General features: G+C 38.0%; 1 protein-coding gene across 1 annotated transcript in view; it reads left to right on the forward strand.

Moving 5' to 3' along the window:
• BMPR2 (bone morphogenetic protein receptor type 2) overlaps positions 1–22,439 on the forward strand; it is a 108,210-nt gene that overhangs the window by 39,904 nt on the left and 45,867 nt on the right. The window contains exons 2-3 of the mRNA XM_069022175.1: positions 13,568–13,741; positions 15,016–15,195. Of these exons, the coding sequence (XP_068878276.1) occupies positions 13,568–13,741; positions 15,016–15,195 (354 nt within the window). The remainder of the gene's footprint in view (positions 1–13,567; positions 13,742–15,015; positions 15,196–22,439) is intronic.

Genomic DNA, 22,439 nt, shown 5'->3' on the forward strand with positions numbered 1-22,439 from the left:
CCTTTTTATTTATAATAAATAAAATAATGAGTTATTATCACATTATCCTGCTATACCTTTCTCTCTGGCAACAATGGAGTATTGCTGAAAGCACTTTCCAAGTAAGCTAGCTGTCTACAGTCTATGATAATCAGCTGTAATGGCACATAGGCAGCTGGTTTGCTAATCCTTTGATTGCAGTATTAGTTTGTCTCAGAGATTCTGAAAACCTGTCTGATCCTGTAAATGTGTTTAGTGAATATTGTAGAATGAATTATATCTTGCCTTAAGACTCTAAAACACACATTCAGGTTATGAGTTGTGTATGTTCTGGGTTTTTCCCTTTTCTGATAACTATGTTTGTATTTAAAGGGGAAAAAGGCATGTCTGTCCTAAAACTGCTTAGCAAAATACTGAACTTAAATTCATTTAACACTGGACGGATTTGTATTTTAATCACTAGTAATTGTCCTTATCTGGCTTATCACCCTGTCAAGTAATTTGGGCTCAGATCCGGATCACTTATTTACAGAGAGATTGCAAGTAAATTTTCCTTTATACAAATCTGTTAAAAAGAATAGAAAACCTACTTTTGTAAGTACATGTGGATTACGTAAAATATGCAGTATTCTGTACAACCGTGTATTTTTTATAAGAAAACATAACCTAATGCGTGTGCAAACATGAGTATTTTTCAGTGTTACACTTGAATTTTCATAAATTAGAGCCAGTTTGCTAGGAAATAAGTACATGAGTTAACAAACCTGATCTGAATTTATTTAAAGCTGCTATTTAAATGTTTGCTGCAAGTTATATTGCTTTCTAATGTTTCTAGTTCAAATTAAAGAGAAAAATTTATCAGTTCATAGAATCACAGGATTGTTAAGGTTGGAAAAGGCCTCTGAGTAAGTCTAACCATTAACCCAGTATCTCCTTGTTCACCACTAAACTCTGTCTGCAGTCATAACTGAAAATGTTCTCAGTAGTGGCTAACAAAGTGTTTGATCATAGTTTTATTTCAAAAGACACCAAATCAACTAAGTAATATTAGTTCAATGTCCCTGTAATAAATATATGTAACTCCTTGTGGTGTTGAAAGACTAAAGTCTATCAAAAAAAGTGAAAACAGAGGAAACCACCTCTTTACTGGTAAATTCTGCCATTGTAAAGGCTCTACGCTTTTGTGGTTTTTTTGGTTGTCATTATGAGATTTGGTGTTGTTCCTTCCTTACTAGTCCCATATGCCAAGATGCTGTTTGTGCTTATTTCCTGCCCTTTAAGTAGGTCTGAATCAGAAAAGGTTCAAACTCTCCTGGACTGAAATGCTGATCTTGTCTGTCTGTGGTAGAGAGCTGCAGTGTGTGTGGGGAAGGCCCTGCACAGTCTGGCTCTGTGCTCACCCCTGCAGCAGCTGGTTGGTGGGTTAGACTGGCTTGTGAACTGAAGAACCTCATGTGTTCTGCTCACACTACTGCTGTGTCCTGTACTGCTGATCTTTTAGCCTGTGCTACCTGAGGTATATATATATAGGGTGAGGAGTTTAGATGGTGTTTTGAACATAGCTCCAGCCATCATTCTCAGGTGTGCAATGCAAAATGTTAAGCAAGTTGATCACAGTCTTTTCCTTGAGTGTCTATTTTGGGAGTGCCCTTTTCCATGTTTCCTGTCATTAGCGTCAACAAAGATAACTAAAAACAATCTTCTTCTTCTGTTTAAAATGTTTTGGTTTTTGTTTCCTTGTCCCCAGAAGTTTGTTTCCTTGGTGTGACGTACTGTACTTCAGTACGTGAAAGCCAGTCCTTGAAACAAGTGTGTTCAGTAATCTGGGCTTGTCTGCATGTACCAACCATGCCCTTTTTAACTGCCTAAGTGTAGAGATCAGAAGTTAATGAAGAGCTTGTCTTGACTAGACACTGATTTTCTTCTGACTATACAAAGTCTGCAAAAGTTTGCCTGTATCACCTTCCTAGCCAGTGAAGTTGGTTTTGGTACAGCAAAGATTTAAATGGAAAAGAATAAATGCATAAAGAAAATGTATGAGTTGATTATAAATAGTTCAGCGCTGTGCCCATAAATTTCTAAGTTTAAGCACTGTAACATCAAGAAATACATGAACAGTGACCTCTGTTCACTGGGCTGATAACCTTGAAGTCTTAACAGAAGCAAAAGTCAATATTTTCTGGTTTTGACCAGTTCAACAAACACCATAAATACCTTTAGCTGACAATTCTTTCCATTCCTGCTCTCAGTTAAGGAACACAAAGTAGGAGTGTTTGAAGTAGGTCCCAAGTTCCTGTAGCAGCCCACAATCTCTTACTGGACCTTGATGTCTGTCCTCTGCGTGAGTTGGGTTTCACCTTGCACTGGCCACATTAAGGTGCCTGGGGAGCTGTCATGTTGACCATGCTCTTGGCTCAAGATAACAATGGTTTGTGGGGTATTCTGTGGCATACTAATAAATGTCTTGAATAAAAAGACTCGTGATGTTTTTGAACTTAAACATATATTCTGTGAGGAGTTCTGGAAAGGTGAGAAGCTTCATACCCTCATAAAGCATGTCAGGGGAGAAGCTAGTTTCTGCCTTTTGCTGCTCTTGTCATTTTCTTCAGGGTTTAAGATTTCAAAGCCAAATAGATTATGCTTCTGTTTGAGGGCAAAATATGATTATGATTCTGGAACTAAATTTCTTCATGGCTTCAGGTCAAAGAGTGTTTGCCAGTTCTCAAATGTTTCAGCATATTGCCAGTAGTGTAAGCTTTCTAAAAATGTTTGTAGGAAAAATTTTTGTAATATGCTGTAAGAGTACTATCTTTCTCCAGATGTAAGCTACTGAAAAGTCCTTCAGAAAGTGTTTCAGTAATATCTACAGTAAAAATGGCATCCCTGCTAGGTAGAAAAGTGAGTGAGATGTGTTAGGGGATTACCAAGTAGCAGATCTTTTTTACAGGGAATGTAAAACAGACTCTGAAATAAGCAATTTTGCTGTGGGAAGTCTGTTACATCTGAGTTTGGGGGATAAATACCACATCATTAGTTTGCTTTACTGTTGCTTTTGCTGTAGAGTTTCCTGTGTTATTCCATGCAGATACTTTACTTTGACAGCCCAGATAAACAAAAGCCAGACGCTCATACTCAGAAAAAAAATCCCTGAACTCCAGTCTAGGGCAAAGATAAAGAATTCAGGCTTTTTCAGTTCCATGAATAGGCACTGGCCACTGGAAAAGATTATGTGTGACTAAGGCTGTGGTGATTCCTATTCTGACATAATTGCTAAACAGTAACATGAACTTACTTATTTTTTCTTTGAATGGAGACACAGTCATTTAGGAAGTGAAAAATATATAAAAAAATAATTGGAAAAAGGCTAGACTTGTTTAAATCCTGTAATTTAGTCACTCTTTCAGACTAAATGTAGACTGGGATTTTTCTGGGAGACCTTGAGAAGTTGGATGTCTGAAATCCTGCCGAGTCAGTGAAGGCCAGCTACTTCCTTCCCTGTGCTTTTCCAGAAATCTGGGTTTAAATGGCCTTTACTGTGCGTTGGACTAATTCTTAAATAAAGTGGAAGGTATACATTAAAGATGGCTTGCAAAATACTTCTTGTTGAAAATTTTTCTTTTGCTCTACATTGTGAGTCCATGAGTAGATTCTCTCTGAGCTGATTCAACTGTGTGTAAAGACTGGATTTCCTGTTTGCTCATGGCATAAAATAAGCAATTGTTTCATCTTGAGACAAGAAGACGGTGCAAACCAGTCAATGTGATTTGAAGCCACTGGGATGCTTTTTGCCATGTGAATCCTTACAGAAAATCATCATCTTCAACTTTATTTGGAAGCTCTAAGATTATTTTAAAATAAGACAAGCATTTGGAGTTGAGGGTAGGTTTTTTTATGCTTTGTCCTCCACTAATGTGTTTAGATTAGATTTTCCCTTAAGTGAATGTCAGACATATTCTATGATTTGACACTTTTATGGTATTTAATGGCTTAATCATGTTTTATGCTAATTTGCATCTACTTTCAAGTATTTGAGCTTAACAGCTTTTTCAGAAGACTTTTTGAACGTGCTTGGACCCTTGAGTTTCCATATAGAACACACTGGCTGGATTTTGCTTTAATATGAAATGAAAAGTTTTTGAAAATGGCCCTAAGAAGTCTGATGACAAAGATGAGTGTTTTAAAACTTAACGAAGTGAATGCTAAAATGCCATGACATTTTACTATTTTTACAGCACCAAGAAACCTGCTGCAGTCTCTTGCTGTAAAGCCTTTAACTGTTTCTTAAGTGCCAAGTTGTGTGATAAAATGTCATCAGTCCTGTGTAATCACTGAACTAAGATACTGTTACAGGTTTTTTTTAACATACCAGAGGGGTTTTTTTGCAGCTAGCAGGTGATATATTTAGGAATTTCATATTGGTCAGATTGATAACCTTTTTCCACTACCTTTTTGTTAAGTGCCTTTTGTTTTAATTCTGTCATGTTAAAAATCAGTGGGAGGTTAGCAGAGGGGGAAGTAGATGGGAGTAAGAAACCTGCTGAACTAGACAGATTTATACAATAAAAAGAAATGTCCTAACTGTGTACCTGCTGAACACAGCTATACAACAATGTTAAGGAAAATGCTGAATCACTGTGAGAGGTAGTTATTTTTCTTGTTTAGTTTTATACATTGTGGAGGAGATATTGTAAGGTGGGAGAAGCTCTGATTAATGGCCCCAGTAAAGGTAATCAAAGGTCAACTTGTTATGGCCGTAGTTGAGACTTCAGGACACTTGGGTTTAATTCTGCAGTTTGTCCTTCTCTGACCCTGGCTGAGTCAATATCCTTATTACAGATTCAGTTCGAATCTCTTCCCCTATCTGCTGAAAAATGCTCAGCCTCTTGATGTAAAGCAGTATTAACTGTTCAAATTCACTTGACATTCTTGAATTTTGCCCCAAAACACAGGTGTTGCTAGCTTTCTTGCCACTGTGTCTTGTGCTCATACTAGATGGATAAAATTTTGCATCTGTGGTAATGTCTGGTTCGGGTGAGGTTTGCACTGCAAGGTGGTCTGGTGGTCCTCAGAAACATTTAGAAAGTTGTAAAAATAAGGCAATGACATGGTTTATTGGCAGTAAGCTCAGGTATTTTTTCATAAAATCTGGCAGCATTTGGGAACTACATAATTTGTCAGCTGCTAGCAATAAATCTCTGCCATCCTGGTTCTTTGCTGCATGGCTTCTCTTGCGTAAGCTGGGTTCTTCTAAGGCAACACTTCCTTTGAGAGTAAATTTGGGTAAAAGGAGAACAAGGCCTTCAGTACAGAATTTGAGTTGATGATTTACTTTGTGGCCTCTCCATACATCTCTATTTACATTAATTCCAGCTAGTGAAATTCCTGGTATGGTGAATGCATCCGGGCAGAGGTGTATAATACTAATGTAAGGCTGCAAGAGGGCCCTGTGCTGGTAGCCGGGGGCAGTGAGGCTGTGCCAGGAGGGTCAGCTGGTCCTAGGTGGGGCCCAGTGGAAGCCATAGACTATGTACCAAAGCAGTCTGAGACAACAGTGCCTGAGTGGGAAGCAAAGTGTGAACCTGGTGCACAGCATGGCTCGATACAGCTGCCATGTAATCTGGCTCTGTTGCACTTATTTAGTGCTAGCAGACTGCTGATTCTTCAGAATGACGCTGAAACACCAAGATACCCAAGCACTGTTGAAGAAAACAGGAAAAGGCTGATGTCTCCATCAGTGCTGGTAGCCTTGATCAGCCCACAATACTGTGTTAGAAAGTGAGCAAGGAAAGAAAACAGATTTCAAATTTATTTGCTTGCTTGAAGGCTAGATTGAGGAGAAGGAAAGATCATGTATATCCATGTACAGAAGAAAGACACTTGAATTTTCTAGTCTGTTTGGAGGGCAAAGGACCTTGTAATGAACAGAAGTTATTTTGTCATCTGCCTGTGCAGTCAGTCACTTCAAAATGGGTATCAGTACTAGCATTCATTTTAGTTCTGGCACTACTTCTCACTTTTGGCACTTCTTGGCTCTATGTAATTGCCAGAATTTGAAACTGTGATCTTAGTCATCAGAAGCTGACAAAACCAAAATAATTTTCATCAATGAAGGCTAAGGACGTGCAGTATTGTGAACAGATCATTCCAGATTTTAACACTGAGTATAAACTGTAAAGGGTTTATTGTCAAAATATATTTACAGTATATCTTGAGGTACATATTATGTCCTGTAAAATAGTTAATGATTGTGATGGTCTTTATTTCCCCTCTTTTTCTTAGGAGGAAATATCTAACTGTACCACAGATGTAAATTTCTGAAGCATTTTTCTTTACCTTCCTGCCTCCTTCCTAGAAGTTCTGCCGTATTCTCTTGTGCAAATTTCCATTATTTCATCTTCATGTCTTTAAAATATTAGTCCAGTGCTTGTGTTTTGGAGCCTGTCTGGAGGACTACTGATATGGAAGTTTGCTGTAAAGCAATAGGCTGTACAGCCTGCCCGACTAAACATTCCCTGGCTTTGTGTTACACTGGGCTGCTCATGACCTCTTGCTCAGAAAGTCTCCAGGCCATTTCGGGTTGGTTTAGACTTTCATGCCCTCGTGCCTAATCCTTAGGCAGACAATTTATTTGTTTTTGTGACCACTCAGTGCAGATCCCTGCTGTGCAGTTGGTCAAAAATGCTGCAAAACAGAAGTGTAAATACATGGAAGATTATCAGTAGTTTAGCTTTTTTTCCTCCTACTCTAAGTTGGTACTGAGGGTGGTCTGTCTGGAGAAGCATGACTTCCTTCAAAAGACATCTGCTTATATTTTAATATAAATGGATACACATTTAGAAATATTTGTAATTAAAACCTCTGAGGAGAAAAATATAAGAGGAGCAACATTAGAATTTTTGCTAAATGATGATTTTTTCAAGATTCTGTTTTTCTGTACAGCACACCAGAATTCAGCTATCAGTGTTTGAAAATATACACTCAAAGGAGCCTCCTGATGTACACCTTTCTTACAATAGCATGTGTCTTCATAATGTAAACTATCTCATAACCCTGCCTCAAGGGCAATGATGTTTCCCCCTATTGTGCAAATAAAAGAACTCCACAGAAAGCTGACAGGGCCAAAATAAAACAGGTTTTGTGTCTATGGCTGTTCTGATGAAAATCTCACTAATTGAAAGGACAAGTTACAGAAAAAATGCCAATCTTTGAAAATAAATCTGTTGCAGCATACTGAGATTCCCAGTTGAATGTGTGGTGGCCTGTATTTAAAGAAATCCCATTACAGGCAAACTAATGCTTGGAAACCTTCTTCGTTTTTTGCCTTTTTTTTCAAGTTGTCACCTCTATGGACTTAAAGGCAGTTGGTGTAATTACCAGCATGGTACCCCTGTGTGTGGTCTGTGATGCCAGCAGGTCTGTTCTTCTCAATTGCATGCAGCTTTGTCTTCAGACTTATCTCAGATTCTTGTATTTGTGACTGTTGAGTCACAAAATGTTTTGCCTGGCATTAATCATAAAGTGGCAAGTGGTTTATTTGTCTTTAATCCCAATGATTAGACCATGGAGTAGCATTCGATTAACATTTGAGTCTTTTTTTTTTTTCTTCTTTTCCCCCTCACTTTTCACTTGATGTGAATTCTATGTACTGCATTGAATAGATGCAAGGTCAGGAAGCATCAGTTAGGGACTAATGGAGCTGACTTCCGATGCTGTTAGTGAAAACATGACTCATGTTCTAAGGATTTGCAGTTGGATTCTTGTAACTTTTGGTATTTCTCTTTTATTGTTTTCAGTAGTTGTTTTCCTAGAACACACAGTGATCGTGAAAGAATTACTATATTAAAAACAACAGCGACATATTCATTTGTTTAAACTCACCCTAGTATGGATAAATTTGGTATTAGCCACAAACAGCATTTCTGACACAGTAGATGCACTTGATGCACTTAAAATTTTCTTCTGATCTTTGCTGTTCAGAAATACCTTTAGTGAGGGAGAAAAGGCAAATATTCAAATGGTAAACATCTCAGGGTGTTTTTGTAGTGAACAGACAGAATTATCTGAAGAGCACTCATCAGTGTGAATCAGTTCTCTGTTTCTGAGCAGCTGGAAATAGCAGCGTGATTACAGGGAGAAAATACTGAAAATATCTATATAGCATTTTTCCCATGATAACGTTCAGATTTTTTTTGTTGACAGTAGAACTGAGTAATTCTAAGCTGGTAAATCACGTAAAAACCTGAGCCATATGCCAAAAGGAAATTCCTGAAGCCCTGATCCTCTTTCTTGAGGCTGTATAGTGGCATGGGGATGAACTCAATGCCCCCAGAGCACTGTGACAGTAAGCCTGAGCCGCAGGATGGACTTGGGAAACTACGGACAATTCCCAGTTCCTTTGTGATTTCAGGAAAGTAATTTAATGTAGTCTGTTTATCCATTCTCCTCTTGGAATAGGACAATAAGTTTTCACGATCTCATTCAAGTGAAGTCTGTTACAAGTGTGTGTGGTGGTCAGACTCACCGGTAGTGGCAGCCGAGCAGGAAAGCTGAGAACATCTACTGTTTCTTAGATGACTGCTTGGAGCACCCATATTCAATTCTAATGCCACTCATGTTCATTTCTGAAACTATATAGAAGTGCATTTTGTATAAATAGAGGTGTAAAATGGGGCTGGAGAGCAACAGAACTCATTTTGAGGTTTGGTTTCTTTTCTGGTTTATGATGGGGAATTGAAGAGCTTGCTGTGCTCTTGTTGGTTTTTCCCTTGCTAGAACTTCTGGGAATGGTGCCTTCCCCTCTTGTCTTTGTTAGAAATCTCTGCAGGATGAGAGAACAGAAGCTTGAGTTCATTTTATTAGTTCTATTGAATTATTCTGATATAGTTTGTCTGGTACACAAATACAAGAGGAATGGAAAATTGACATTTCATTATAAATCCTTCATAATTTGTTTTTAAGTTTTACTTTTTGACCTCCTCAGTGTCAGCCTATCTGTTGCTTCTAAAGTTGTCTGCAGCAGCAAGTTTTTCAGTGGTGTATGACATGTAGGCATTCAGTTGCCATTTATTTGTTTCAAAATCTCTCATGCTCTTTCATTTAAAGGGTTAATTAGAAAAGATCTGAATGTCTAATGAGTTCTATGTGATGAACAAACAGAGTTTATTATGAAATTTGCCTTATAAAGGTAAATTCAGGGTTTTAAAGGATGACTTCAGCCATGCAGCAGATGTCCTGTGAAACCTGTGCTGCCACTTACTTTGGTGCTAGGTCTTGGTTGTGTTTGTATGCTGGGACATTTCATGTCTGGGCAGATACACTTCATAGCTTGATCTGTAAATGGCTTCTGCGTTTTGCTGATTTGAGGATACACTGCTGGTGCATCCTGGGTCTGTGAAATCTCTAAGGCATTGTACAGTGAACTGCTTATGGATCTGTAGTATCTGGTGAGCACACATGTCTGCAGGGACTTTGCCCTTCATGTTTCTAGCAGGTAGCAAATGAACTGGATATATCAAATAGAGCAGTTCAGGAGCCTCAATCTTCATAGGATAAGTTATTTATTTTAATTGCTCTTGTTGTTTAATGAAGATCTTAACATTAAGGTATTTCCATGGGTTTGGATCTATTTGAGCTGAAGACAAACAAGAGAATCCAGTAGTTCTAGTCTTACCCTATCATCTCACCTGCCTTGGAGACAAAAAAGAGCAGGTACCACAGCTGAGAAATAATTTTTGTGTCCTGTTGCTGCACATTGAGTATTTGAAGACATGGAAGAATTGCAGAATCGTTGAGGTTGAGAGGGACCTCTGAAGGCCATCTTGTCCAACTCCTTGCTGAGGCAAGGTCACCTAGAGCCAGCTGCCTGGGACCATATCCAGATGGTTTTTGAATATCTCCAAGCATGGAGAAGGAGCTTTGGAATTGCTTCCAGCTAAGCTGCTACAGAGAGTGTTAGTAGGTGCCCTCAAACGTTGCAGGTGCACAGCTCCCAAAGGATAGGGAGATTTGTTTCAGCTCTGAATGCTGAATGAGCCCTGCATATCTGTTGGCTCCCATGATGACTGAAAACTGACAAACAACGTCATCCATGTGGAACATGTGTAAATCCAAATGAGCAACGGCATTTTACTTTGAAGAGTAAGATTTCTCTTTAAATAGGTCAACTTTTAAAGAGGCACTCCAGCACTTCTGTGTGGTTTTTGTAGTAGTATTTTGTAGTACTTCTTTTGGGCAAGTTTTAAGACATATAGCATATTCACCTAGGTAGAGGCTTCTTTCAAGACCTGACCTAGAAGTACTCCAGTATTAAAAGCTTTTAAACCTGACTAGTTTCCACTGTCTGGAAGAAGGACATCCCAGAGCAGGAATGGACTGAAGTCATGTACAGTAACTGAAGCAGCTCATCTATTCTTTTGTTCTTCAAGATGGTTTCTGTACATCTGAATGCCCTACCCAATTTTCTTCGGCGTTACAACTTCAACAATGAACATAAAGAGGCCATAGAGAAAAATAAAGTAGCTTTTGTTCCATGTCCCCTGTTCTGCAGATGTTCTGTGCCATCAGGGAAGGGGCAGGGGTCAGCAGAGTATTGCAGTGGGTACTGCTCCCACAGGGGCCGTGCTTCTCCAAGTTATAATCGAAGCAGGAATGTGCAGTGATCAGCATGAAAACTCTAGTTGTTGGATGAGTAAACTGTTTTTTGTTGGAAAAGTTTCCCACTGAGATCATCTGACATTAAATTGTGTCAAGTTAACTTGTATTTTTATTACTTTGCAAGAAAATTGATAGACACTCAGGTTGCTAGCTCTGTGTGCTGTATTTTCTTGTGCTTGCTCCGTCGTCCCCTCTGCAGGTATTCTTATAGGGCAGTACAATCTTTTTAAATCAGAAAAGCCTTTGGTAGTTACTTTTGTTTTCTGTAGTACGTGCATGGTTGGACAGCATGTAGCATGACAGTTAACAACTTCCCTTGTTTCGAGTATCTTATCATATTCTTATTCTTGATCTAAAATAAGCAATACAAACTGTCTCAGTCTGTGGAGCACAGACATGATACATACTGTTATTTTTTTCTGAGTCCAAGGCAAACTCAAAAGGTTTTGGTTTGTTTTGGTCTTTTTTCGTCTTGTAATTAGTTCATAGGTTAAAAGATTTTTTTTTTTTTTTTTAACCTATTGAGGTATTATTAAAGTGGACTTTCCTGGAATTACTTTTTTTTTAATAAGGAAATGAGATTTGTGTGGTTGTTCCATAAATTCTGTTCTTATAAATTTATTTTTCACAATAAGGGCAAGTTATGAAAGGGCTTAACTTGCAGCAGTTTGAGTATTTTGTAAACAACCACTTCTTGGATGGCCTTAGCCCCACTCAGCTATCATATGCAACAGGTTTTAAAAGCTTTGTACTGTCCCTCAGAGCAGATACGTCCCATTTCACAAGGCTGCATACTTCTGTCCCATTCTGTCTTGAAAACTGTAATTCTGTGATAGTTTTTTATTCTTTGAATTTTCAAAAAGTTAGTCAGATCCGGTTCCCTTATGGCAGTGGGGTCCTGTCCTTTCATACATTGTTTCTTGGCCAGTCCCATGTCATGGAGCAGAGACTGCAGGACAGATGCTTCACGCCTGGCATACTCAGCTGTTCTGAGAATAAAACTACAGCGCGCAACTGGCAAGTTCTGCTGGAGGCAGCATGTGCTGGCTGTTAATGTGTGACCTTTTTGTACTCAGTAACTTGACTAACTCTGCTCATGGAGATTTAAAAAAAAAATGGATATGAAATTTAGGCAACTAACTTTCTGAATATCAAGTAAGTCACTGCTTCCTAATAAATGTATTTATCACCGCAAAACTGTAGTACCAGATGTAAAGTGTTAATAGTGCACTGACCAGAGTTCAGAGAGGTGGGTGAGCAGTACAGACTGCCAGCCCGGTTCCTGGAGAGTGTGGAGCTGTAAGTGATTGAATTACACTGGCTTAAGAAGTTCCTGTCTCCTTAGCTGAGAGTTTTACCCCCACTGAGCCGACATGAAGCTCAACTGATCACACACGCCCTACCAGACCGGTAGAAAAATCAGCTAAGTTGTGCTATTTTAGTTACTGCTGCCACAGAATAAACTGGGAAACACTGACAGACTGCTGGCCTGAAAACTGCAGCAATTTATGGTTGTCTCAGCATAAAAGAATTAGAAACTTTGACTCCTTAATGAATAGTAACACCCTTAAAAGTGAGACACATGTATCCAAGTCTCCTGGTTTTTCTTCTTCTTACCCAGTCACCCGCACTGGTGACACAGTGAAGCAATGTTTTTGCAGTAGGTCTGCATTGCTAAAACATGGCTTCTTTGGGGCCAGTGCTGAAGAATGATCAAATAAATAAACCATCTGTGAGGAGATATTTTATACAGTACCTTTAATAATTTACAGTTACATATGCTTTAATTTTACTTTAAGTTCAAAATCTGTCTTTCCCAAAAGACCAATCTACTTCATCTTGCATGTTTTTGCTGCCAGTGCTTTGATGGGAATTGAAGAACTGGATGAAATCTAGTTGTTGAAATATGTAGTACAAATTCTTACTGTGATTGGATATTTGCTGACTTGTACTTCTGAATAGTATCTAAGTGCCTTGTAGTTACACATCTAGCTTTCCATGCATTTTATAAAATCAGTAACAGAAGAATGAAAATATTCTATATAGAGTCACTACAAATGTAGGATTTATTTATCTTGAACTTGATGTCTTTCTGAAGAATTTGTTGTTTGACTGTTCTTACTCTTCCTAGAGAAAAGATGATAGAGGCAGTTAAAACATTAATGAGTTAGGGTACTACATTTTTGGAGTTTGGTGATGAAATAAGTGTGTAAAAATCAGTATACTTTTTGTGGGTGGCTTTGGTTTTGTCTTAATGAAAAAAACCCACAAAAACTTTTTCAGGTAGTAGCGAGTATTTATTTTTGAACTCTTTTTGTACATTTTATGGTGTTCCTGCTGGGCATTTTGCAGGGAGACTTTATGTGCTGCATTGCTCCTGTTTACAGGCAGTGTTTCCCAGAGCTGCTGGTCAATAATAATATGGGTTTTACTCTGTTGTTAGTATTGTTGTGGTTGGTCATTAGTGTAGTCGTGTGAAAGAACTCAAACTGATCAGCTGCTGAGCAAAAAGCAGTAAGTAGCAGTGCAAAGGCTGAGTAACATGGAGAAAAAAGAGATAGGTCAATAGCAGAAAGTGGAAAAAGCCCTCTGGATTTGGTAGGCACTGGGTTGGATGGCAATCTGAAAAAGATCATCTTGGTTTAGGATCTGGAAACAATTAAGTAGCATATGCATTGAAGAAAACTGCAAACAGTTGTGTAACTGAGGGTCGAGGATGAGCGATGCAGATGATGGCAGACTATGCAATGAAAGTTTTATTTTGCACCTTTGAACTTCAAACATTGGCACATGCACCTTCTGACATCTGCCAAGGTGTTTTTGCCCTCTGTGTGAAAGAAACTTCAGGATAGACCTCATTTTTATTTCTGACTGTGGGAGCACAGTTTAAAGAATGTATCACTGACAAAAATTATTTTTCTTTCTTTGGCTAAAGCTACACAGAGTGAGGAGCGGCTGTGTGCATTTAAAGACCCATATCAGCAGGACCATGGAATCAGCGAGAGCCGAATCTCCCAGGAGAATGGCACAATTTTGTGCATGAAAGGTAGTACCTGCTATGGGCTTTGGGAAAAAACACGAGAAGGAGACATACATCTTGTAAAACAAGGTATGTAGCAGTTCAGTTTTGTTTTGTAGTTCTGCTACTTACTTCACTTCTTTCTTATCTAGGCAGCTGATACAAAGCTGCACAGCTGCAAAACTAGACTTCTTGCACATTGTACAAATGCATAATTTTAAACTTCCCATTTAACAATTTTAAATGTGAACAGAAAGTTTGTTTGAAATTAATGACTTCTGAAAGAGACCAAAGACATCAACGCACAATTGAAAGGAAAAGTATTCAAATTTCTTGTTACTTAGGACATCGAGAGGAAGATGGCTTGAATTTCATATATGTATTGATGTAATGATAAATTTAACAGTGTGTCTTATTAAGTAAAAAGTGTATATTCATATTGATTGGATGTTTGTTTACAAAGGAACTTGCAGCTATAGTTCACATATCAGTCCTGTAATTCATTGCTGTTCTGTGGGGAGAGTGAAGGTAGGAGAGGTGAAGGGCCTTGCTGTTTCTGGAGACGTATTTTGATTACCATTCTCAGGAACTCTGCTCTTTTTTACTTCAGTGCAAGTTAGTGTAGTATAAGGCTGAATGAAAATGCAGCTGGTATTTACAAACAGCCTGTGGAGTTGTAGTCCATGATTCCTGTTTGATCTGGCAATCTGCTGAAAGGAGCGGTCTGACTGCTCACCTCTGCCCCACTGCTGCCTCTTTCCCTTCCAGGTATTTGTGGATAAATGACATTTAACTGCTGTTGACCATACTTGGGAAGGAGCAGTTGCTGCAGGGACAAAGGGCCTGGCATTAACCAGGCAATAAGTTGTGATCCTGTAGAAAAGTCCAGTGATGTTGACAATGAGGAAGGGCAGAATTTTGAAAATTATGCAAGAAGCATCAAACTATAGATGCAGTCTCATGGCCTAAGGAAGGGACTCAGTCACAATTCATCTAGACTGTGGACTGATATGGTCTGTGGTATCAGAGAGATGGGGAATGGCATACTTCTTCTGAGAAGGCTCAGGAATTCAGGTTTTATCATATTAAGGCAACAGCTGGACACCTCTGATGTTGGCCTTCATCCGTGCCCACATTTTCTTCTCCTTGGCTATGGGGAGTTCTAAAAGAAGTTCTTCAGGTTTTGGTTTAAAAGGTGGTAGTAAAGTCAGACAAGCAAATTATGATAACTGTTTTTACCCCCCTCTGTAATGTTTAATTGGGAAATGTATTGATTTCTGTAGGTGTGTTTATCCAGTCAGTAGAATTAATTTTATGCTTACTTTAAAAAAAAAAAAAAATCTGTAACTTGCTTCTTTTTACAGGTTGCTGGTCTCATATAGGAGACCCCCAGGAGTGTCACTTTGAAGAGTGTATAGTTACAACCACCCCTTCCTTGATTCAGAATGGAACATACCGCTTCTGCTGCTGTAGTACGGACTTGTGTAATGTCAACTTCACAGAAAACTTCCCACCTCCTGACCCTACTGATACAACACCTTACAGTAAGTCATCTCTGTCATTTCATGGTGTAAAGATTTTAGGGAAAGAGCCTTCTTTTATGGTACTGTTAAATGTGAAACCTGTGACCTTTCTATTTTTATGTCAGAGAGATGGCAAACAGAACAGAACTTTCCCTTATGAAGTTAGGAATATTCCACATTGCTCCACAAAGAACGAGCTAAACGCTTAGAAGAGGACTGTTTGTATAGACAACTGCTGAATGCAGATTCTGTTTTCCAAAATGGTCTCTAATCTTGTGTGTTTCGATATTTGGATGCCCAACTTCGTAAGCCTGGGGAGGTATTCAGAAGAATTCATGACTTCTGTTGAAAACAGGCCAATGGTTTCATTAACACCACGGTACCTTTGGAAAGTCTGGCCTGTCTGTTCAGTCATGAATCACAGGTAGTTTTGAGTGGTAGAACCGGTCTTGTATCTGAGATTCTCTCCAACAGTCTCTGAAATCTGACTTATTTCTTTTGCATATTTCTGGTAAGGGTTAACTTTGACATAATGTTCAAAGAGTACTGGTTTGAGCACTGTTAAGTTTCTGTTATTTATTATAAAATCAACCTAACATATGGATCCAAATCAAGGGATCAGACCCCTTAATGTGTTAGGACAGAAACAAGATTGTAACTATCAGGCATGCTGTTATGCTGTGTTCCGAAAGTTAAGATCCTGTAAAGAATCTGAGTTAGTGGCCTAATCTAAATATTTGGATAGCCTTTTCTAAATACGAATTGTGAAAGGGAAGTTGAATAAAGTTGGGTATGTAAATGGAGGCACAACTGTTCGGTGTGTCAAGAGTTCTTCATCAATGGAAAGTATTTTGTGAAATGAAGATGTCTAACTGGATAGCATTTACAGCTGTAGAATGCAAAAAGAATAGTTTGTGTTTAGGAATGACAATATTTGAATTAGTTTGAAGATAATGATACTTTAATCACTGGTGCTTTCAAAAATGGTTGTAGGGTCTAGTATTTGTAAGGAAGTTTGATCAAAATGAGGGCTTGGCATGCTAAAAAACAGCAGTCTTTAACCTGGGAAGGATGTACAATATGAATGGGTAGAGAAAGTTGGTAAAACATGCTGCCTTTTGGTTGACAGTACTGTTTGTAGAACCAATAAACAATCACCATTTGGAATCAGTGTCTCAGCACTGTGCAGTGCAGAACAGACTCTGCTTGACTTTGGTAAGAGTCATAAGGTTGGGCTCCCTAAATGTGACTGGAGTTAGTGTTGTGCAGGGAAATTAGACAGGAGGAAAAACAGGTGTAAAGATAATTCCTTGTTCCTTTCTGTCCCCCCAAAACAGGAAGACCAGGCTCCTACAAAATTACTTGTGCTTGTTCTTCTCCAAGGATAAAAATTACAAGCTAAATTAATTCAGTTGCTGAGCGATAAAATCTTCGAATAATTTTAAATGAAATTCTTAATACTGAAAGATCTATCTTGACTTGCAAAGCGAGGGGGGGGGGGTGGAATTAAATCTGTAACACAGTCCTTAATTCACCCAGCTGTAATTGAGTGCTGCAGCATGCATTTCTACTGACTCAAACTGTTTTGTGTTATTGTGTCACCTTCCATTTTCATAGTAGGCAAATTTGGCTTTAGGCATAAGCAAAGTAGGTTGCTTCCAAGCACAGTTGTCTGTCTGCTTTGTCTGGGTTAAGAGATGGAGGTGGGCCATTCCAGCAGCAAGGATGGCCTCATTTGGCACTCGGGTGTTTTCTTTGTAAGCTTTACCACTGCTGCATCCGACAGAGATGGGGCTGCTCCTGGCTGTTTATCCAGCACACTGGTAGCACCGTGGAGGTACAGGAAGGATACTCAAGGAAGCTGGAGGGCTGAAAAAGCAGGGAGGCTGAAACACACAGACCCGTGCAATGTTACTGACCCCATTCCAAGTGATGGAGTGTTCATGGTCTCTCAGCTTCTTCCAGAACCCATTTTGGTGATGTAAGATTATATTTTGGCACCTCAACATTAAGTACAGAATTCTTGCTTGGCAAGGTTGATTTTTATAGAATTGTTGGGAAGCTGTGTATTAGCTACTAGATACCTTTCTTGGGCACTCTTCCATTAGGGCATTAGCAGGGTTAGCTGCACAGGCTGTGGCAATCTGTGTTATCATACCTTTTAGATTATTAAACTGAACATATCACAGTTAAATGGGAAATCTTCTGCAGAAGGTTATTTGGCCTTTTTCGCCTGTGAACTGTAAGAGCACTATTTTTCGTCTAAATTTTTGATAAATAGTTCTTGAATGGCCCAGAGTAAGGTACATGACCTCCTAGAAATGTGCTTATGATCCTGGAAATTTAGAAGTGAAGGTGACTAGTGTACAATTATGTGAAGCTTGATGAATTCAGCCAACAATTAACTAAGTATTTGTAAAAGTTTTTCTTCTCATTTCCAGTAAAATCACACAGAATAAAAAGTTCCTGGAATGACAAGTAGAAATTCAACTCTAGTTTAAAACTAATGGAATCTGAAGACCTTGCTGATGACCCTAATCAATTTAAAGCTCAATTTTTAAGGAAAATTGCAGTTATTCTTTTAAGGATGTTTCCTTGAAGCTATATTAAGGATCTGTGGAAACAGCAGAATACTGTTAGGCCTTTGAGCTAAATCCATCCAGAAAAATAATGGAGGAATAAAACAATTACTTTACACAATCTTATAGTTGCAATTTTTCTGTGATACTTAACAGTGGTGTGTTGAAAGACATAGCTAGACTATAAATGATTCAAGAAGACAAAAAGTAAGTTAAGATCTTAATACATGTTAGATATATCAAATTATCATTGTCATAACATATAGCAATTAGAAAAATTAAGTGTAATATTTAAGATAATGTCACTGTTGTTTTTAGAACGTCAAAACATTTGTCTCGCAACTATATCTGTGTAGAACAGAACAGCTTGCTTCTTTTTTTTTTTAATTCATATTTGATCAGGGTATAAATACATGTAATCCATCCTGTCTTGTAAAAAAACTTCTATAAAAATGAAAGATGAGATTGAGGACAAACAGGTTCTTGAAGCCTTAAATTTAATCCTTACTGCTTCTTAATGTGCAGCTGGTAATTTAAAACAATCATACATCTGAGTACTCATAATATTCATCTCTTCTATTTTAAAGATAATCCAGGCAGATTTGAGTAGCTGTTGGTTGCTAATCCCTCCAGCTAGAATTTTGCAAATGCTGTAGGATGGGTTATAGTCTAGAACCCACAGTCTGGAGGTATTAAAAATGCAGAGATTATGATAGCTGTTTCCTGATGCCAGGAGAAGTAGTGGTTGGAGAACGGTGTTTATTGCTGATCTCAAGATTTGCCTGCAGAGTTTGGAGCTACTCAAATGCAGAAGTTCAGAAACAACCACTCATCCTCAATCTTTAACTTGCACTTTTGAGGAAAGATATACTTTCTACTTCTGTGATAAATCGCTCATGGATAGATTCAGTATTCTTTCATCTTATATTTTCACAAAAAATTGACCAAAAATACTCCATCTTAACTTCAGCCAGTATACTCATATACCCCTTAACCCAATCTAAAAAGGGCCAACTATGGCTTCCTGGGTCAGTGTTTTGAGATGTGTTCACTTCATTGGCTTTGTCAAATACTTAGTTTGAGACTTGCTAAATATCTGCATCTCATGACTACAGAATGCTTCTTAAATTCTGAGACTGTTTTGAAGACAAATTCATTAGGTCCTCCATCATTTATAATAGCCAGTTAAATAGAAATTAAGTTGCTAAAGACTTAAATGATCTCCCTTGTTGGTCACAGATATATTGCTGTAATGAAACATTCATGTTAAAATAACATCAAGATGAAAGAGCAATTTTTAATTATTTTTTTCCTCAAGGCTGCTTCCTGGCACTGCAAGTAAATTAATGTAGCAGCAACCAAGTGTTAAGAATACATTTTTGTATGACAGGTGATGTATTTGTATGATACATGGAAAAAATCCCTGGCAGCAACAGTTGAGCAGTTACTGGTACATGTGGTTGATAATTATATAGGGTTTTCATCTCATAACAGCAAATTGTGGCTGCAATTTTTAGAGGATTTAGGAAACTTTTGTTAAATAAGAGCACTGTGTTGTGGATATAAAGAGACAACCTCACACAGTGAAGGAAGTTACTCCAAAATGCTGATAGACAAGCTTATCTTTCCAGTGTAACATCCTTGCCTTTCTTTGCCAGCCTTCTTGCTATGTATATAAAATACGTATGTAAAAGTCTGTCTTGAAGTGCTCATGGAATTGTGTGGAAACTTTGACAAAAACTACCATAAAAAAAAAAGTAATTATTAATGTATGTGACTGGGACAGGTTAGTTATGGTAGTAAAAGACAGTTTTCATGTAACTGTTGTTTTTGAGAGGGAGCTCATGGAGCTGTGAGCACGTGGCCCAATCCAACTCCCACTGAAGCTGAATTAGATCATGTCAGGCTAATTTTGGAAAGTTGCAACCCTGCTCACTCTCAGTTGTCTTGAACTGCTTTTTCTGGAGAGCAGCATCTGATATTAATTTATAATTGAAATGCATTTACTTCAACTGGGTTGCAGCACCTGATCAGCTAAGTTTGTCACTGGTCTTTAATTTCTGATCTGCCTAATCTAAAAAATCACTCTGTAAATAAGATTTTTCCTTTATGTGCGTTATTCCTTTTGTTTTCAAGTGATTTAGATGTAAAGGGGAAATTACAAACCTTTGGAAGGTGGCAGATCTTGGGTTTTAAAAGATGAAGGTGGGACTAATCTACACAAGGAATAAGATAAGACTTGTACCCTTGAAATAACAGGGACTCAGGCACCTCTTCCTTCAGTGAAGAGACAAGGTATTCTATGTCATTAATGTACTTAAACTGTTATAAGGTGGGGGAATAGGTATTAAGACAGTAATTAAGGGCCTTAATATTTCTTGAAAAAAGAAGCTTACTTTGAGACAGCTAAGCATTTGATGTAAGAGGATGATACTGTGCCTCTGAGGAAGTTACTTTAGGGCACTGTAGAAAATGAAGTTGCTGAACTGCTGAAGGAGATACAAGTGAATGTGCGTGGAGATTTCTTAGCCTGTGTCTCTCTTAAAAGAGATTATATGTGGTGCAGCTAACAGAGGGGAAAAACAAAAAGTAGGGCTTTTTAAAAATGATTCTTTAGTATACTGGCTTCATTAGGAAATATTTGGATTTTTAGCCATATGTTGACAAATGTATTTTTGTGAAACTTCAGTTGCCTTTCTTTCTGAAATTTAGTGCTTAGTGAGGGTTTTTTTGCTGTTTATTTGGTTACAGGAAATTAATTAACTGCGGAGGGGGCTGTGACACTGGGTCCACATTGCTACAAATGCTTAGTGATAAGGTTTGGAAACGTGAGCTAATTAAGGCTATGTCTTGTGTTGCAACTGAGGGAGAAGTGACGGTATTGTGGATTACTGTAGGGGAGAAGAAGTGAAAGTTATTGCAGGAAGCACAGTATTAAAGCAATTGCAATAGAAGGTTATTTAGAAATTCAAGTGAAAGTCTTAAGTTCTGTAGAATCAGTGGAATGCTTTGCAAGTCTCTCAAGATAACCCGTAATGCTTGTTGAGTAACTTCAGTTCAGTTTCCCATTAAAATTGAATCTTATCAAAAGCAGAATCTCCTAAAGATTGTTGGTAGCAGCACTTACTGTTTTAACTTCTAAGACATCATAGTCTCCTGAGATTAAATTTGAATCTTTACTGAATTTAAAAGTAAAGCTTTGATGTGAAATTGGAGTCTTGCATATGAAATGTTAGCTGTGAAAGCAAAACCTCCTTAGGCAGAAAACTGTGTAAATTTTTTCTCTTACAGAAACATATAATCAGGAAGATGAAATTTAAGTGTTTTACTTGCACTGACATTGAAATGTTTTGGAAATGTTTTTAAATTTCTGCTATGCACCAAACCCACAAAATACTGAAAACCGTGTTAAAAGAGCAAACATGTTCATTTGAAAAAGCAGAGACATTTCAAATATTATTTTTACAAAAAAAACCCAAAACCCAAACCCTGTTTTTTTTTCCCCCCCTTTTACGATTACATTCCTTATTGCTTTGTCAAACTCCTGTTGGACCACACTTGATAGGGAAGATAACTGCAGGGATTAGTAGTGTGTTATGACCTGGAGGTCCGAGAGCAAGCATCTTTGCAAAGTTCTTTTTACAATATGCTGGAATCTAAAAAGGGGTTTTTTAGATGCAAGGTGGGACTTTTTTCTGTATCTTGACGTTGCAATATGGTGTGTTTGTGACGTGCTAGAGCTATATTTGCACCTTCTTTCAGAGGGCTAAACATATTTTTCTTGAGTCCTTAGAGATTTCAATTCCTCAAGTAGCTGTGAGCCTAACTTCTAGCTTATTTGTTTGATACAATTGTCTGATCCGCATCTTTGTCATCCTTGAAGTATCTTGCTTATTTCTTGTATTCCACAGTGACTATTTTATTCACATTTAAGATCTAAAATTAAGAAACACAATTTTTGTGTAGCATAATCACTGGGTTTGCCACCATCAGTAATAGTGAAAATGTGCATTTTAAGTTAACCAATAAGTGATTAAGTAAATAAGTGATTCACAGTCTTGTATCATGTGCAGTTCCTGAGGCACTAATTTGCATCTCAGCTGGAAATTACTTGCTTGTGTTTTATACACTTCTAAGAGTTTAAAGATCTGCAAATATCTTTGGGTAATACAAATATAGTAAAGATACTTTTTCCATTTACTGGGAATGCTGAGTACTGTTGTACTTTTATATTGTTGGATAATAAATTTAATGTCTTCATTAGCAGATATCTTTTGTGACAGTGTACATTGGGGCTTTATTGTGAATGCCTTATAGACACAAGGTAAATGTAGATAAGGCTCCTCAGAATGGGACTCTTTCAGTACGCATTAGTGGAAAGCTGGATTGTAAATAAAAAAAGTAGCAGATAAGGAATTGTTTTGCCTCATCTCAAGGCAAAGTGGATAATAGACAAGGGTGCTGTAATTTTTTATGTCTTTATTCACGTGCTGCACTATGCAGTGTAATACATGCATTCATGCAATATCATTATTTTAAACAAACCCTACACTGCTACTTAGCAACACAAATAATTTGAAAAATAGTAGGAGCTCTCTGGAAGGCAGATTGATGTATCAGTGCACTTTTGGGTGTCATTATAGACTGACAGGCTTCCTGATGGTGTAGTAGTAGTAATAGGCTTCA

Source organism: Aphelocoma coerulescens, chromosome 7 (assembly GCF_041296385.1).
Source record: "Aphelocoma coerulescens isolate FSJ_1873_10779 chromosome 7, UR_Acoe_1.0, whole genome shotgun sequence".
In the NCBI taxonomy this organism is placed as follows: domain Eukaryota; kingdom Metazoa; phylum Chordata; class Aves; order Passeriformes; family Corvidae; genus Aphelocoma; species Aphelocoma coerulescens.